The 19,239-nt window shown below is 36.2% G+C and overlaps 1 protein-coding gene across 1 annotated transcript; it reads left to right on the top strand.

Moving 5' to 3' along the window:
- Positions 1 to 10,986: 10,986 nt before the first annotated feature.
- Positions 10,987 to 15,525, top strand: LOC130048594 (ankyrin repeat and protein kinase domain-containing protein 1-like). The gene is made up of 3 exons (XM_056145567.1): positions 10,987 to 11,491; positions 12,205 to 12,810; positions 15,494 to 15,525. Exons 1-3 carry the CDS (start codon positions 10,987 to 10,989, stop codon positions 15,523 to 15,525), a joined length of 1,143 nt encoding a protein of 380 aa, XP_056001542.1.
- Positions 15,526 to 19,239: the final 3,714 nt, after the last annotated feature.

Genomic DNA, 19,239 nt, shown 5'->3' with positions numbered 1-19,239 from the left:
CAAATCTACTTCATTTAGTCAAAAAATGCAGTTTTAATTGAAAGCAATCGAGTAAAATTTAAAACCCCTGCTGGACTCGAACCTGCGATCTAACGTTCAGCAATCAACGTGCTAACCTACTGAGCAACTCAGCTAGGCAATGATTTTTTAAATGAATAGGCAGATATTGCTCATATATATAATTCAATCCATGTTTTAAAAGGAAGTCAGCCATTATGACGATATAAAGTACCCCCTTAAGTTAGCTTTTGAGAACTTCACCAATCTATCATAATCAATTTTGAAATAACATGACAAAGAACAATTTGAAGATTAAAAATCCATATGACAATATTTTAAGCACAAGCTGGATAACTCATTTGAAATGTCTTTCGAAACAGAGGACACAATTGTGTCCATTTTATACATACTGGTACACAATACAATCCTACTAATCAAGTAAACATATTATAAAATAGAAAAAGGTAATTTTCGTGACCTGTAATAAGAAATATATATATATATATATAATCTTCTCAGTTTAATATTTATTCTTTTTTTAATGATACAGCATGCTAGAATCATATGGCTATTTCAAAATGGATAGGTCACATACTTTAATGAAAAGGTGAAGATGACGAACAGTGACCAATCTCATAATCCCTATAAAATATACCAATCAAGAGTTTGACAAACACAGATCAATGTCAAAACTCGTATAAGCAATATAATATTAAGAGTTGGGCAAACACGGACCCCTGGTTATGCCAGATGTGGGCCCAGGAGCCCAAGAGGAGCAATAATTCCCTGTCAACCGGTCAAACCTACCGTGAGCTCTATATCTTGATCAGGTAAACGGAGTAATCCGCAGTAAAAAAAAAAACAACTAGTGTTATATGGACGACGTAACAATTGATATGAAAGATTTGACCCATTCACAGGTTGTATGTAAAACTTATACGGTACCAATTTTGATGCACCAGATGCGCCTTTCGACAAATAATGTCTCTTCAGTGATGCTCAACCGAAATGTTTGAAATCCGAAATAACTATGAAGTTTAAGAGCTAAATATAGCCAAAAACAGCGTGCCAAAAAAGTGGAGCCAAATTCGTCCAAGGATAAGAGCTATGCATGAAGGAGATATGATCCTTAATTTTGAAATGAATTTCTAAATTTTATAACAGCAATTAAAGATACATCCGTATTTTCAAGCTAGTAACGAAGTACTTAGCTACTGGGCTGTAGAGACCCTCGGGGACTAATAGTCCACCAACAGAGGTCTCGACCCAGGGGTCATAATGTAAAACGTATACGGTACCAATTCCAATACCATTCTCCGTTCTGCAAGGTGATCATTATCTAAGCTCTGAAATATATTCCAATAAGAGCAAGAGGAAAGCAGTGCATATATATATATATTAGTTTAAAGTTCCCTTTATCCACTCATGAGAAAAAAAATTACTCATTTACAAAGCAAGGTCTTAATTCAATTTTTGCAGCTGCATTTTCGAACTTTCTGTACATGTTTCTTCTTTTTTATTCGACAAACTCTCGTTTATCTTGTTTTACCATTACTGAATTATCGCCACAAAATGAATCACAATTACTGATTGCTCATTCAGGCATATATTGTTTTAATTAAGGTCACCTTAGCTAAGCGTTTCCCAACCCACGCCACCGTCTATCAGTATTATCAGTACTTTGATTCTTTGGATTTTTCATAAAGATTACTGCATAAGCTGAGGAGGAGTACCTGTAAAGTGCGAAAGGAAATGAAACGAAATCTACTGAAACGAAACTTACCGAAACCAAACCAAACCTGCCGAAACGAAACCAAAACGAAGCAAAAGGAAATATAACGAAACAGAAGGAAACCGAATTCGTTAATTGTAATAAAAATGGTATGGACGGGCATCCTGTGATCCCTGTAAAAGTTATCACATATATTTATTATGTGATCTTTCGGGTTGACTGATACATTTCAAGCGGTCCATCGGTTAGCATCAATAATTGTTTGAAGAAGCTGGTGTCTGAGAAAGTTGAAAAGCTAGGAGACGTGTAGCATCTTAATTTTATCTTGAACAGCTTAGGTACGAATACTTTCAAGTATGGAAAAATTATATAGTATCATATTATTGGGTCGGATCCAGCAATTGAGGTTAGGGGGCGCAACTTCATAAAACAAAGGCCCCAGTGGGTCCAGGCACAGGTAATTATATCGCTTGGGTTCAAATTTACTATTAAGGATATTTGCTACACCATAGAAATTTGATATAGATGAAATGTGGAGGATATGTACACCAATATTTGAAGTTGAAAATATTCAAATTTACCTTATTTTGTAAAAAAAAATACAGTTTAAGTAGAAGATAGTCTGAAAAAAAATTAAAACCCCTACCGTACTCCAACCTACGACCTACATTTCACTAATCGGTATGTTTTATTTTTCTCTTTTTCATTTTATGTTAACTTACTGAGTTACTTGGGTATGTATTTAACTTGAAAAGGAAAAGTCATATATTGCTAATATTGATTTTTTCCTCCATGTTTTTAAATGAAGTCAGCCATTATGACGATACAGAGTACCTCCTTAAAGAGTACACATGTGATTTGAACCCATGCGAAACAACTGCCTGTGGGTCCAGGGGGCGAAGACCCCAGAGACTCCTGGATTTATCAGATTGTATAGGGCTACCAGGGAATATGGTACTATATAATTTTTCCTTAATTGAAAGTAATACACGTCTTCTATGTAGTCATTTTTAATGATTTGAAATTATAAAAATTACACAAATTTTAAGGTTGTATTTTTAATAAGAAATATAAGTTCTCCGAATGAAAGTACCTCAATAAAGTAAAAGATCTTGTCATTTATTTATCTAAGTGTGGGAAATAATATTGCTTCTTTTATCTTCTTTTTTTCTGAACAAGAGACCATGATTTACCTTTTAAAACTTTTAGTGGAGGGGAGCCGCCGGGTGCCGCTACTGATTATAATATGATTACAATTCAGGTAGAAATAATCATTGAAATACAGTAAGTTTAGAGACAACTTCATATATTTGGGGTGTTGCTAAAATGGACAACAGGGCGGGACACGGAAAATATTTTATCTAATGATACGAGGGCCTCGCATATTGAAAGGAATTCAGCATTTTGTAACACTAAACTCATTTCGTTCTGTTTCGGTAGATTTCCTTTTGTTTCGTTTCGGCAGGTTTCGTTTTGTTTCGACAAGTTTCGTGTCCTTTCGAAAGAGTTCGCTTCTTTTCGTTTCGATTTCGTTTCGCACTTTACGGGTACACGCTTAGGAGAAGGTACAAAAATCTTCATTACGTCATGATTAGAGATAAACATTTAAAATAATTTAGTGAAAAAATGAACGAACAGTGATCAATCTCACAACTCCTATAATAAGGAACACAAAATTAAGACCTGGGCAACAATACACTTTTTGTTAACAAAAATACAGCCAACAGTTTATTCACAAGTTAAAGAACATATAGAGCAGTTTATATCAGGAAGAAAGAAGCCAATTAATTATTGTAATTCAACTCTCATTATAACGTATCATGCATTTAAAGTGCACACCCACCAAAGCCCTACAAATTCACGGTTCCGGCATTTAAACTTGTCTTAGGAAAGTCGATGACTGAAATTCAATATATATTGATTGTTGTTCCATTGTCCTCTACCCTCCGCCATGTAGGGACACACCTGAATGTCGTGAAAGAATATTAGACAAGAGGTATTCTGCTTTTGACGGTGAGTAATTATTTCTTTTCTCGAAAGTAGCATACAATGATATATTTTACGCATCATTTTCTGAAGAAATTGACACATTACTACAAACTCAATACTGAATTTATACATGTGTAGTTGATAATCTATATTATATTATATGAATACTTAGTGTTTGAATTACATACTAAAGGAAATGGCAGTGATTTGAGCATATTCTAAAAACAATGAAAAACATTTTGGAGTAGCCCATTACTAAATACAGTGGTTTACACTGTCGATGTTTAAATTGTGTCCAGCGGCCGGATAAAACTGATGACGTGGGATTTGGATGAAAGACATAAGTAGAACCAGATTTGCCTGACGAGAGACTCACGGACATTCCTTCGGTAAAGTTTTAAAATTGTCTTTTAAAGTTATTTACACCTCAGGAATCGATCTCTACGTGGGTATCATGTAGCCCACTATTCATATTCATTGTTGCGCATATTTACACATTTAGTATGCAAGGTGAAGATAACGAACAGTGATCAATCTCATAATTCCTACAAGCAATACAAAATAGATAGTTGGGCAAACACGGACCCCTGGACACACCAGAGGTGGGATCAGGTGCCTAGGAGGAGTAAGCATCCCCTGTTGAGTATCTGACAAGTAATATTCTTTAAAAAATCTTTCAGAAAGTAGAAACTGGCTATTCAGAACGACTTATAGGGGTGATCGGTGGGGAAATAATATATTTTGGATGAATGATTGATTTTGTATTTCTTCATTGGAGCTAGAATAGAATGAAATTTAAGTACGTGCTCTTCACACTTCAGGTGCCTGTGGATACAATATGATAACACAGAATAAAATTTATATAGATTGAAATATATTTAAATGAATTAAAATAGATTAGAATTAAAATAGATAGGTTAGATTTATTTCTAATTCAGAGCCACAAACGGGGCATCGGGAAAAATGCATATAATTATGGTCGAAGGTCCTGAATTCGACATGATCCGAATATCAGCATTTTCGTTCTTTGTGTACATCGGGTTTGTTCTTCCGTCAGCTGGCGTAATTTTGTAACGAAATCGTGTATAGTTGATTGGTTGTTTTCAATCTCTCACCAGAGGGAGTATTACGCTACGCTACAACACTACAACGTCTAAATTTCAAGATTCTTGGCAAAACTTACTTTACTCTATAGCAAAATTAATAATAATTTTACAGATTTTCAGTTTTAAGAGTACAGTCTATTTATGGGAACAAACAAGAAGATATATCTGTATCACCGTGAGTATTTACCGACGGGACGTTATATCACTAATGAAAGGTGAAGATAACGAACAGTGATCAATCTCATAACTCCCATAAGAAATGCAAAATAGAGAGTTGGACACATAGTAAATGTAAATATTAAAAAGTGAACTTTAAACAAGTAAAAGATGCATTCATACATTTTACACAGGGAAATAAAGTAACATTTGCGAGGTTTTACTTTGCCACCAAACAAAGTCATGTTACATATTAGTATCTACACAAGGAATTCGTCTAAAATTGCATGACATAGAAAACTTGCTTATGTCTTTGTTGAGCAGGTGGGCTTGATTCTGTGGTGTTTTACATTTTCTGGATCTTTGAACAAAAGGGGATATTAGTGGTATAAGAATTACAAAAGGTAAACCTGTGGGGTGAAAAAAGTAGTAAATGTTTTTAAAAGAGCATTATCGATTAAAACATTATACTAGTTGGTGAAGATATTCTAATTAAAAACAGAAAAATATAACCTTAAAGAATATGACTAGAATTGGAATTGGTTGTCATGGCAACAAAAAAGCATATCGAACGAGGTCTACGTCACAAATATTTCACATTTAACATGATATTTTGATTATAAACATTTCTAAAAGCAAATACCAAAAGACACCACAGAATCGTTCACTTCTGCTTCATACTTAGATATTTTATTGAAAGCGGATATTAACGGCAAACTACCAACTCAACGTTATCACAAACGGGATGATTTCAGCTTCTCCATCGTCGATTTCCCATATTGATGTAGCAATATACCATTATTACCTGCATATGGTGTTTATATTTGTCAACTGATTCGATACCCAAGGCCTTGCTCAGCGTATGATCAGTTTTTAAAGACCCCCCCCAAAAAAAACCCACCGTATGGTTTCTCCACGGATCACTGAATGTGGGCGGAGCTTATCCATGGTCAATGTTATTTACCTGGAATTTACCTGACCAAGGGATCGGTTGTTGTGTATATTTTTATGATATACACAGGAAATTTCTCAGGTTATCACAAATTATGCTTAGTGTCTTGATTTGTGCAAAAAAAATAATAAATTTTCTACCTACATGCATACCGCATTTCTATTTCCCGTAAACCTTCAAACTTGGTCATATTTATGTATTGCAGATACCAGGTTTAGCCCATTTCTAAATCTTTGCTTTTTAAAACTTCTAATTAAACTGTTATATATCGTATATAAATAATTTCCTAAATATAATATTACCCGGCGTTTCCGGGCACTTCCTGGTGTCCTGGGAGTTCGCAGAGTCGTGGGTGTAGTAGGTAAAACATCCATGTTTCGAGAGAATGAATAAATCCAAGTAAATATGTGTACATGTATAACCAAATGAAGAATGATCAAGATACCTCTTAATATGGGCCGTCTGTAGGGTTTCTGTGGCTGTAGTGTTTCCGTAATAGTGTTATCCCAAACAGAAGCTGACACGAAGTCTACCCCCCCCCCCCCTTCTCTCTCTCTCTTTAGGGTTTCTGTGGACGTAGTGTTTGTGTAACGATGGCATCCCAAACAGAAGCTGACACGAAGTCTACACCCCCTCCTCTCTCTCTTTAGGGTTTCTGTGGACGTAGTGTTTGTGTAACGATGGTATCCTAAACAGAAGCTGACACATAGCTAGTCTACCCCCCCCCCCCCTTTCTCTCTCACCCTTATTCTCAATCATTGACTAAATGAGTAATTATTGTCATACGTATGCAACACTATTGCCATGCCATGTTATTTCATCTATCTTTATTATTGCTAGTTTTATACATCTCTCTCTCTCTCTCTCTCTCTCTCTCTCTCTTTCTCTCTCTCTTTCTCTCTCTCTTTATAAATATAAAGCCGTGATAAATTATAAATAGAAATATCTCAATAACTTAGTTATGCTTTTTTACTATTGTTTGATTTCTGATTGCGTAATTTATAATCCATGTGGTATCCCAAACAGAAGCATTTTTTAAAACTACTGTAACAGTTTTACGCATGGGCAATATAACCATTATACATGTTGATGTGCTGCGCCAATAAAGAATTGTTCCTTTTATTATAAATATAAAGTCAAAATAAATCAGTAATAGAAAATATTCCAATAACTTTGTTATTATTATTATTGTTTGATTTCTGATTGTTTAATCTATAATATATGTATATAGATAAATTGCATTGTGTAGGGGACGTTAGCCATTAAAATATTCTAGGTGCGAGTCAATGCTATCAAAACTCAGGTATACTGGGGCTTTCCTCTAGATCTAAAGACTGCCGGTCATCATTAGCCATGATTGTTATCAAAACATCTTTCTCCGGTAGCTGTAGACCACGGTCTCTGCAAACGTCAATCAACCTAAGCTCTATTGTTAAAAGTTTGATTGACCAGTGGCTTATCATTGATCACGACACAGGTAAAATTTGGGGGGCGTTAACTTAAAGTTGGGTCTTTAAATCGAGATAGGCCACTGACAAACAAGTTAATAGTACGGAGGTTTCAACAGTCTTGTTTAAAGTAAGCATTTTGCAAATTCTATAATCGTTATATAACGATCTAGTTTACCAATACAACCTTTCATTAGGCACAATGCTGTCTGACGTGTTTTATACCGACTGTTAGGCCGTTTGTGGCACACTGATTTTGACTACGGATAACTCCGTTTACCTGCTCGCGGTATAGGGCTCATGACGGGTGTGACAGGTCAACAGGTAATGCTTACTCATCCCAGATACCTGATCCCACCTCTGGTGTGTCCAGGGTCCGTGTTTGCTCAACTCTCAATTTTGTATTTTTTATAGGAGTTATGAGATCGATTGCTGCTCGTTATCTTCACAATTCACTGATCACTTTTTTTATAAGTAATTACCGACATGATGAAATTTGTTATAGAACACTATCCATTTGTTTTATCGGAGTACGAAGATAAAACCAAATTTACATTTTATATGAAACGTAATTCTATGTTTCAATATTTTTGCAGGACATTTTGCAAGTCATCTGGATGTCAAACGACGTAAGAAAAAATTATTTACGTTATCTACTACATGTAATAACACGTTTGAGATGCAATATGTTTGAAAAAGATAAGTCTATGAAATTTAGTAAAAATACTAAGAAATGGAGACTGCCTGAGCAAATTACGTATTTCCATCTGCATTTAATTTTTCCTAATGCAGGGTAAAAGATATGCTTTCTTAGGTCGTTTAGACGATGTAGACGGGCAGTTGTCAGCAATCAACCACGGAAAAGGTATGTTTGGTATTTTAGTTCAGTAATAATTTTCATTCATTTCATGTATTGAAACAATAGATGCACAGGCATGAGTGTTAGACTAGAGTTATATATCCTTTCATAATAACCTGTTTCATTTTTTGGGGAAAGATTTCGAGAGAAGATTATTGACAACTGTACAAAGTAAGTAGCAACATTTCACTACATTCGCTCCTCCAGAATGTTTACATACTACGGATAACTCAGTTTGCTTTATCAAGATATGGGCTCCCGGTGGGTATGACCGATCGACAGGTGATGCATACTCCTAGCAACTTCCTCCCACCTCTGGTGTATCCAATGGTTCGTGTTTGTCTAACTTTCTATTTTGTATTCCTTATAGGAATTATGAAATTGATCACTGTTCGTTATCTTCACATTTCTATAGTTACGAGTAGGATATACTTACGTGTGGTCAAATGGCTGTCTCCAAGGTCATCATGACATTGCAAAAGGGAATCAAAGTTTACTTTTGAATGTTTAGTAAATAAGTTTGATCAAAAGAGCATGGGCACATGTTCAATGTCATACTTCACATGGTATTGTATAGTACGTGAGAAACTGTTATATGTTTGCTGAAGTCGATGAAAAGACGTATAGATATATGTAGTAGCATTATATAACCAGTGTTATTCATTGACGTAATCATTGTGCTTGTTATCATGTTTTCATCGTAGCTAATCACCACCACCAAAACGTATGGTTTTTCAACTTTTTACACGACCATTTCACACGATGAATTAAAGAATAGATATTTTGACATCATAGACAGTTGCTTCTTCAACAAAAATGGAAAACGCAAGTATTCTTATCTAGTGATCAGTCATCCAAGAAATTACTTTGTTAAACACCACTCTGATTCCAAGCACAAGTACTCCGAAGTTCAAAATATGTTGGAGTTCCACACTGACAATATCTTCTTTGGTAATCAAGTCTTCCTACCATCTATTGGAATTCCCATGGGCAGGATTTGTGCTCATTTAGTTAGCTGATCTGTTTTTATATTCTTATGAAGGAAAACTTATTCAAAACCTTCTACCTGAGAAAATATCTTTTGTTGTTGCTAGGATGGGTCTAGATTAGTCATATCTTTTGATGTTAATACACATATTATATTATGTAAAGGCTTTCATCAGTGTATGTACTTTTGAGGGCATTCAAGTTTCAAGAAAACATCTTGTTTTGTGCTGTTGCTGAACATTAGAATTTAGCTTAAATATTCGGAAGAGAATATTGTTTCCTAGATTTCATAGCCCTTGGGAGTAGTGAGACCTTTGACTAGTACTCGGGTGACCAATAAGGCATGTGGGTTTCTTGTTTAATTCATGCAGGTTATTGGCAAACAAGGTGATGGTCAGCATGTTGCAAATGATATGGCCGTCATAAAGATCTAGTTTGCCAATACAAACGATCGTTCCGTGAAATGCTGGCTAACGTATTTGATACCAATTGATTGGCCGTTCTTGATATACTGATTTTGACTACGTATGGATATAAATTTAGGGCTCATGGCGGGTGTAACCGGTCGATAGGGGATTTTTATTCCTCCTAGGCACCTGATCTACCTCTGATTTACCCACGGGTCTGTGTTTGCCCAATTCTCTATTGTTCATTGTTTATAAGATTGATCACTGTTCGTTCTCTTCATCTTTCAACTGCGAACTATATACTGATTAAAATATAATATGATACATATCTACTCATATGGATACATTTATTGTTTTACGCATTCTTTACAAAACCATTTGCATGTGCAGATGTTTGGAAAATAACATTGAAGTAAAAACGTATTGATTCTTTGTAAGCAATCTTCAGTGACTTTTGCGTAAAATTGCAACTTAGAATTGCCTAACTCTCTATTTTGCATTGTTTATAGGAGTTATGAGATTAATCACTATTCGGTATCTTCACCTTTCATTTGGGAAAAACGTATTTACTCTTTGTCAGCAATATTCGGTGATTTTTGTTCAAAATTTCAACTTCAGGTTTTGTAAGAGTAAACTGTCGAAAATCCGTAGCAATTTAGGCCCCCCAAATCACTGACCACTCTCGTTTAAAGTCAGGATTTCCCAACTTTTATGGTCGTTATAACGATCTATGTCGCCTATACAATCTGCCATTGAGTCAAATGTTGTCTGATATGTTTCATCCCAATTGTTAGGCCGTTCATGGAACACCGGTTTTGACTACGGACTAGCTTGACGGTAAACAGTCGAATATCGGTAGCAATATGGGCTTCCAAAATCACCAAACAGTCTCGTTTAAAGTCAGGATTTCCCCACCTTGTTAGGCCGTTCTTGGAACACCTATTTTGACCATGGATTACTCCATTTACCTGATTAAGATATAGAGTTCACGTTGGGTGTGACCGGTTGACACGGGACGCTTACTCCCCCAAAGCACCCTACCTCTCGTCTGGTATATAATGTGGTCCGTGTTTGTCCAAATCTCTATTTTTTAATCCTGATTTCTATGAATGCATAGTTTACATATTCACACCACCTCCCTATAAACCTTGTCCTAGAAAATCATCATTGATTGAAACCACTTATTCAATCAAAATCATGCAACAGCTAACTACCAATAGAAGGGATATCCGATACATAGACATTCAAAATAATGATTTTCATTTAAGAGAATAGAACAATTTGCGTCGTTTAAACCTATAAATTCTACATTGTATTATTTTTATTTTAGGATAAGAAAGACACGTAAAGATGACAAACATACCGCCCTATCAGCAACGTGACGACAAGCATGTCGAGAATATACAACGTTTATTGCATGTTGGCTGCAGTAATGCGGATTTAGAAACGAGTCGGTATATCATCCAAACATACCCCGATCTTCTACACAGTGTAGATAATGAGGGATGGAATGCTGCTTCACACGCTGCTAAAGGCGGAAACGTGAACATTCTACAGCTACTGGCAGATGAAAAAGTATTCGTCCAACAGAAAAACAATCAAGGCTGGAATATTCTTCACGTAGCCTGTAATTCCTCTAATTTAGAAATGAGTCGTTTTATCATTCAGACATACCCTGACCTTATACACAATGTAGATAATGATGGAAGGAATTCTGCTTTACACGCCGCTCATGGCGGAAACGTTAAGATTTTACAGCTACTGGCTGATAAAGGAGTAGATGTCAAACATAAAAGCAGCGACGGCTGCAACATTCTCTTTGTGGCATGTGGAGACTCTAACCTAGAAATGAGTCGTTATATCATCCAAGCATACCCTGACCTTCTACACAGTGTAGATATAATTGGAAGGAATGTTGCTCTATATGCCGCTCGTGGAGGAAACGTTGATATTCTACAACTCCAGGCAGATAATGAAGTAGACGTCAAGCACAAAGACAATGATGGATGGAACATTCTTCACGTGGCATGTTCATACTCTAAATTAGAGATGAGTCGCTATATCATTCAAACATACCCTGACCTTCTACCCAGTGTTACTAATACTGGTTGGAATGCTGCTTTACACGATGCTCGTGGAGGAAATGTTGAAATTCTACAACTGCTGACAGATAGTGAGGTGGACGTCAAACATAAAAACAATATCGGCTGCAACATTCTCCACGTGGCATGTTTCTACTCTTAGAAATGGGTCGGTATATCATCCAAACATACCCCGATCTTGTACACAGTGTAGATAATGAAGGATTGAATGCTGCTTCACACGCTGCTAAAGGCGGAAACGTGAACATTCTACAGCTACTGGCAGATGAAAAAGTATTCGTCCAACAGAAAAGCAATCGAGGCTGGAATATTCTTCACGTAGCGTGTAATTCCTCTAAATTAGAGATGAGTCGCTATATCATTCAAACATACCCTGACCTTCTACACAATGTAGATAATGATGGATGGAATGCTGCTCTACACGCTGCTCGTGGAGGAAATGTGAACATCCTACAACTACTGGCAGACAATAAAGTAGACGTCAAATGCAAAGACAATCTAGGCTGGAATATTCTTCACGTGGCTTGTGAAAATTCTAACTTAGAATTGAGTAGTTGTATCATTGAAACATACCCTGACCTCCTACAAAGTATATATGATGCTGGATGGAATGCTGCTCTACACACCGCTGGAGGAGGAAACGTGAAAATTCTACAACTACTGCCAGATAATGAAGTATACATGGAACATAAATGCTGTGACGGCTGGAACATACTTCACGTGGCATGTGCGAAAGCTAACTTAGAAATGAGTCGGTATATCAGTCAAACATATCCTGACCTTCTACACAGTGTAGATAATGATGGATGGAATGCTTCTCTACATGCCGCTTGTGGAGGAAATGTTAAAATTCTACAACTGCTAGCAGATAGTGAGATGGACGTCAACTACAAAGACAATGATGGCTGGAATATTCTTCTCGTGGCTTGTCGAACCTCTAACTTAGATATGAGTCGTTATGTCATTCAAGCATACCCTGACCTTCTACACAGTGTAGATAATAATGGAGGGAATGCTGCTCTACATGCCGCTCGTGGAGGAAACGTTAGAATTCTACAACTACTAGCAGATAGTGAGGTGGACGTCAAATGCAAAGATAATCGAGGCTGGAATATTCTTCATGTGGCTTGTCAAGCCTCTAACTTAGATATGAGTCGTTATGTCATTCAAACATACCCTGACCTTCTACACAGTGTAGATAATAATGGATGGAATGCTGCTCTACATGCCGCTCGTGGAGGAAACGTTAAAATTCTACTACAACTGGCAGACAATGGAGTAGACGTCAAACATAAAAACAATGTTTGCTACAACATTGTTTACGTGGCACGTGCAAACTCCAACTTCGAAATGAATAATTATATCATCCAAACATACCCTGACCTTCTACAGTAGGGTAGATACTTATGGATGGAATGCTCCTCTAGACGGTGCTAAAGAACACGTTTAAAGTATACAACTAATGCCAGATAATTAAGTGGACGTTAAACATAGATGCGGCTAGAACATTCTTATTGTGGCTTGTGTACTGTAGATTCCTTAATATACGAGAGGCATCATCAGCTGAATGAAATTACCCTCTGTTAATTGTCTGTTCCTAAAATGCATGTAAGAACTCTTGATTAACAAACGAAACGCGAATTCACGTTCATACGATTTAACGTATACGAGTCATTTAGCGATATTAAGTACTCGAGTAAAATGTTGGGAGTTTACTGTGATGCAGGACTGTTGGTACATCAGTTGGAGGAAGCAATAGGTAACTCATTCGGAAACTTCTTTCAATGCTAAATTCGGAAAATCAGGAAGGATCTTTGTACTGGCAATAGGCTAGACGTTAGTCTACTACACGCTGAAAAAACGTTTGTGGCTGTTCATTTACGTATTTTGAATTTCCTAAATCGCGTGAACATGATTCCGTGCCAACATTTTTATTGAAATAATGCCAAGGAAGTCCACTTACTCTCGTAACAGACATCATGAATGGATCCCTTAGTCCGTCTTTTGTTCATCCTTCAAATAAGCTGTTGTTCCTTCTCCCATCTAGAATTCTGGTCTGGCTCTAGAGTAGTACCGTGATTGCCGACCAGTGTCAAACATTTTCTTTTTTCAAGATTCTCGAAAAAATGTTTTAGCTTAACGTCTTGATTGTCACTTCGAGTCACATAATCTTCACAACAATATAACGCCAGTTTACCGTGGATGCCATTCAACTGAAACAGCTTTCCTTCGAGTCCACCATGTCATTGTCATAGCATTGTATCAATCATGTTAGACCTTTGTGCAGCCTTTGATGCAATTGATCATTCCAATCTAATGTGATGGCTAGAACTTGGTTTTGGTATTTCCGGTTCAGCCCTATCATGGATTATGCCGTATATTTTTTAGAAAGGCCAAAAAGCCGCCATTGGGTCTGCTTTTTCCATAGACTATATCTTGAATGCGGTATCAAGATTGTATTTCATCTTCTCTAGATCCATCAGCAACATGTGTTCAGAGAACAGCATACAACACCACTGCTATCCCGATGGCACTCAAGCTTCAATGTTACAATCATTGGTGCGTCGCCCATTGTGAAAATCCTTGGAAATTGGTTTGGCAATACCTTTAGCATTCAAAAGCAGATTTCATTTGTGTCTCGCTCATGCTACTATTAGATTCAGAATATTGGAAGAATACGAAGATAGATTACCGAGTATGCATGTAAGACTTTGTTCTCTCCTCTTGTGATAACAAAGCTCTAAAATGCCAATGCTGTACTCTATGGTATAAATGCTACCGATCTGGTCAAATTGTAACACACACAGAATACAGCAACACGTATGCATATCTGCATCAAGAGAAGGGGACATATAACACTCATTCTTTTGTCACTGCACTGGCTTCAAATTGAACAACGAATTCAATACAAAATTAATGTCTCTCCATCTTATTGGATAGCCGTCGAATCGAAGATGCTTTCAGTGTCGCCTAATGTGACTGCGGAGTCCGAATGCGGATAAGCAAAATCTTCAACACTGCGGATAATTTAAGTTGCAGGATGTGCTCTGCTGTTTATCTTTTTTTGCCTGACGTTTCGCTTCCAGGTCATCAAGGCGTGTGGTTTCATAGAGCTTGACACCTTTGTTGACCACAATCTTCCATGCATCAGTCTTTGGCCAGGGACTACCATCCATCGACGTTGATGTCACAAGCCTTGAGAGAAGTATTGACGACATTCTTGTAGAGTTTCAAGGGAGCTCCTATATTACGTATGCCCGTAACAAGTTCTGAGAGGAACAACTGTTTTGGGGATACGGTCATCACCCATTCTCATAACATGACCAGTCCATCTGAGTTGAGCCTTGATTAACAAAGCTACAACGCGAGGTAGATTTGCATGTTTTAGAACATCTGCACTGTTGGTCCTATCTTGTCACTTGAAACCCATTATCTTGCGTAGACAGCCTTGATGGGATGTGTCCAGTTGCTTTATGTGGCGCTTATATGGGGTCCAGGTCTCACAACTGTACAGTAGCGATGTCAGCACAACTGCTCTGAAGCAGGTTACTTTAGTTTTCAGTTTTAGGCCGCGCTCACTCACATTCTAGTCGAAAGGCGACCAACGGAAGCCCTATATTTAGACAGATGACTTGATATTGCCATATCCAGGCTACAATCGAAGGTCATGTGACTGCCGAGAGAGTTGAACACATTGACATTGTCAACTCTTTCTCCAGAATTTTGATGCATGACTCTTGTGGCTCTGATTGCAGCATGGCCTGGTGGAGTACCTCTGATGTTTTAGACTGATTGTGATACTAGGTCAGCCGCAGCCTCCGACAGGTTACAGGCCGTTCTTGGAAGTGGTTGCTAGGACGCTTAAAAAGAGCTAATTGCAACATAACTGCAAACAGGTTGCTGTTCTATACATAGAAAGCGATTAACAACATTGCGCCGCAATACAATAATGAACTTGTACACATTTACTAACCTGGACGATCTCTTAGACCAGAAAACAAGCAAACTCTACTCAAACCAAAACTTTCAAATATGACAACAGACGTTTAGATGTGATTGCAACGTTCTCTTGAACTGTTCACCATCATATCTCCATTCTTGTCTATCAGTGTACACTTTTGAAAAGCAACTTAAAACTCACCCCTTTAAGAAGGCATTCGGTTTATGACTGATCAAGTACAAGTATTACCATCCTACCAAATACAATCTTGATATGTATCAATATTTATTCAGGTTTTTTTTCGTAGTTACATTTTATATGCTCCATTTTTAATTATTTGTCAAGTCATTCAACGTTGCTTCTATTTTGTATAATTTTTCCATGTTTTTTCTTCTTACATATGACTTGTTTAAGTATTTTTGCATTGTACAACGCTTTAAAGTGATTGTACTAATTGTACATGTATGTATAGGTCGGTGTTTACCCATTCTGTATTGCTTATGGGAGTTATGAGATTGATAACTAGTCGTAATCTTCACCTTTCATCAGGCGCTTTCTAGGTATTGAATGATAAGATTAAGATAATTTCGTTAATGGTATAGATAACTTTATGATAAACGTATAGTTTGTTCATATGATGTTAATGGGTTCCTTTTTGCATTATATATAAGCGTATAAATTTTACATTATGACCCCTGGGTCGAGGCCTCTGCTGATGGACTGTTTAGTCCCCGAGGGCCTCTACAGCCCAGTAGCTAAGTACTTCGTGACTAGGTTGAAAATACGGATGAATATTTAATTGCTGGGATAAAATTTAGAAATTCATTTCAAAATTAAGGATGGTATCTCCCTCATGCATAGCTCTTATCCTTGGACGAGTTTGGCTTCAGTTTTTTTTTTGGCACTCTAGTTTTCATTTTAGCTCTTACAAGATTGCTATTATTTCGGATTTCCAAAATTTCGGCTTGAACATCACTGAAGAGACATTATTTGTTGAAATGCGCATCTGGTGCATCAAAATTGGTACCGTATAAATTTTACATATATAAATACGGAATATGTTTAAAATACCGTAAACGTATATCTAGCATACATTAAACATATATTCAATATGTTTTGAAACATGATGATCACGAAAAGGAGAATGTAATATGTTTTTGATCATTTGTTTAGTATATGTTAGTGATGTAAATAAAATGGTCGTATTGCTCTGTGATAAATAAGTATGTATTTTGAATACACGATTTTCATGTTGGCGTTTTTTAGTTTTTGTTTTTTAATTGTAAGTTTCATGTTAATTTGCAGGCAATAAATGAAACTAATAACTCAACTTTATGACAAACGAGGATGATTTCAGGTTCGTCATTGTTAACTTCCCATAAATATGTAGCAAAATTCCATTATCACATGCATATGGTGTTTATATATCTCAACTGATTCGATACGCAAGAGGTTGTTCTTAGTATGATCAGTTTTTAAATCGATGCATGCTATTGACAAACAAGTTGATGTCACAGGGGTTTCAACAGTATCGTTTTAAAGTCAGCATTTTGCAAATTCTATGACCGTTATAACGATCTAGTTTGCCAATACAACCTATCATTTGGTCAAATGTCTGACGTTGTTTGATACCAATGGTAAGAGCATTCTTGGCACACTGATTCTGACTACAAATTACACCTTATCAAGATATAGGGATCACGGTGTATGTGACCGGTCGTTAAAGGATGTTTTCCTCTTAAGCACCTGATTCCATGTATGATATATCCATGGGTATGTGTTTGCCCAACTATCTATTTTGTATTCCTTATCAGAGTTAAGAGATCGATCACTGATCGTTATCATCACCTATCATGCAATAAATATTGATTTTTTTTTGTTTTGGTTATTTTGAAAATATCTCCAGAAAAATATGAATACAATTTATGTCGGCTGGAATTCAGCACCCATTAACGTGTAGTGGATAGCTATTATTCACCTAACATTACACCTGGAACAGAAGGGGGACAATTAATACATGTCTTCAACATAACTGCAGCAGCTGTTTATTGTTTTTTTTTTTACATACATGTATTATAAGTATAGTATATAGCTGCACATCTTCAATATATGTAATGGCATTAAATAAGCATGCAAAAGAATATTGGTGCCGTATACGTTTTACATAAACTACATTCTTACGTGTATATGCAAGAAATATAAGAAATGTTACATACACATTTCTTTCAAATTTAATTCATTGACATTAATTAAAACTAACAAAACATACTCCAGTACATAGAAAGGAAATGTAGTATTGCACATAACAAAGTAATTACTGACATTATTGTCCGATGTTTATTTTCTGGCAGTAGCTGTTGTGGGGAGGAATATTTTGTGAGTAACTTTATTCCACGTATTGTAACAGCTTCATCGCACTTTCCTTTGTATCAACGTTCTTGTCGTCTACTAAAATATATTGTAACTAAGATACGAGTACTTGGTTACATAATCGCATATGTATAAATGAATCTAGACCAGTCCCAAAAGAAGTTGAGAAAATCTCTTCCTATTTCAAATGTGCACAATCATTCTCTTCTACTGCGGCAATGTGTGGTGCAATATTTTGAATCATTTCATTTTCATGGCTTAGAATTTCACCACCAGTTGCGTATGGATTCATTTCACTTCGAAAAGGACGGAACTGACCTGAAATATGCAATGCTTGGTCATGAATCGCAACTAAATAATTTCAGGGTGGAATTATTGTACATATTGAGATCATTGATAAAGCTTATACCTGTAACTCTTGTAATGTTTTAATTACAGGATGAGCAACAATTAAAATGCAGTTAGTTATTTAGCGTCTAACTTCATTTGTAATACAACAATATATAGTCCATGCTTGTCCAATCGATCGTTTTATACTCATCTTGATAAAACTTTGTCGTTATAACAATCTAGTTTGCTAGTATAACCTCTTTCATTGGGTCAAATACTGTCTGACGTATTTCACACCAATTGTTAAATATAGGCGGTTCTTGGTACACTGATTTGAGTACGGATTACTCCGTTTACCTGATCAAGATATAGGTTTTATTGCGTGTGTGAACTTTCGACAGGTGATTTTTATTTCTCCTAGACACCCGGTTCCATCGCTGGTATATGTATATCCAGGGTCCGTGTTTACTCAACTCTTCATTGTATATTCCAAACAAAAATTTTGAAATTGATTGTTGTTCGTTATCTTCGCCTTTTCTTGATATAGAACGGCTGGTTATATATGTATAATGCATATAGCTAAGCCACGACTCAAACTAATTCCGTCTTCGTGATGCTGCGCCAGCAAACTACTGACCTCGAAAAGTAATGTGGTAAAATTTCTTTTGTCATATTAAAAAATAAGAAACAACACGCGTTTTCTAGGGAAGCCCATTAGTGCAAACCAAATCTAAATAATAACCAAAATTATTATTTAAAATACGAAATTATTGAATAAAAAACGCAAATATTAAATTTAAAAAAAAAAACGAAAATATTTAATAAAAATCCAAAACTAAATTTAAAAAACCGGAAATACTT

Source organism: Ostrea edulis, chromosome 7, assembly GCF_947568905.1.
Source record: "Ostrea edulis chromosome 7, xbOstEdul1.1, whole genome shotgun sequence".
NCBI lineage: Eukaryota > Metazoa > Mollusca > Bivalvia > Ostreida > Ostreidae > Ostrea > Ostrea edulis.
The sequence above is the reverse complement of the archived record's forward strand: the minus strand, read 5'-3'. Positions and strand labels throughout refer to the sequence as shown.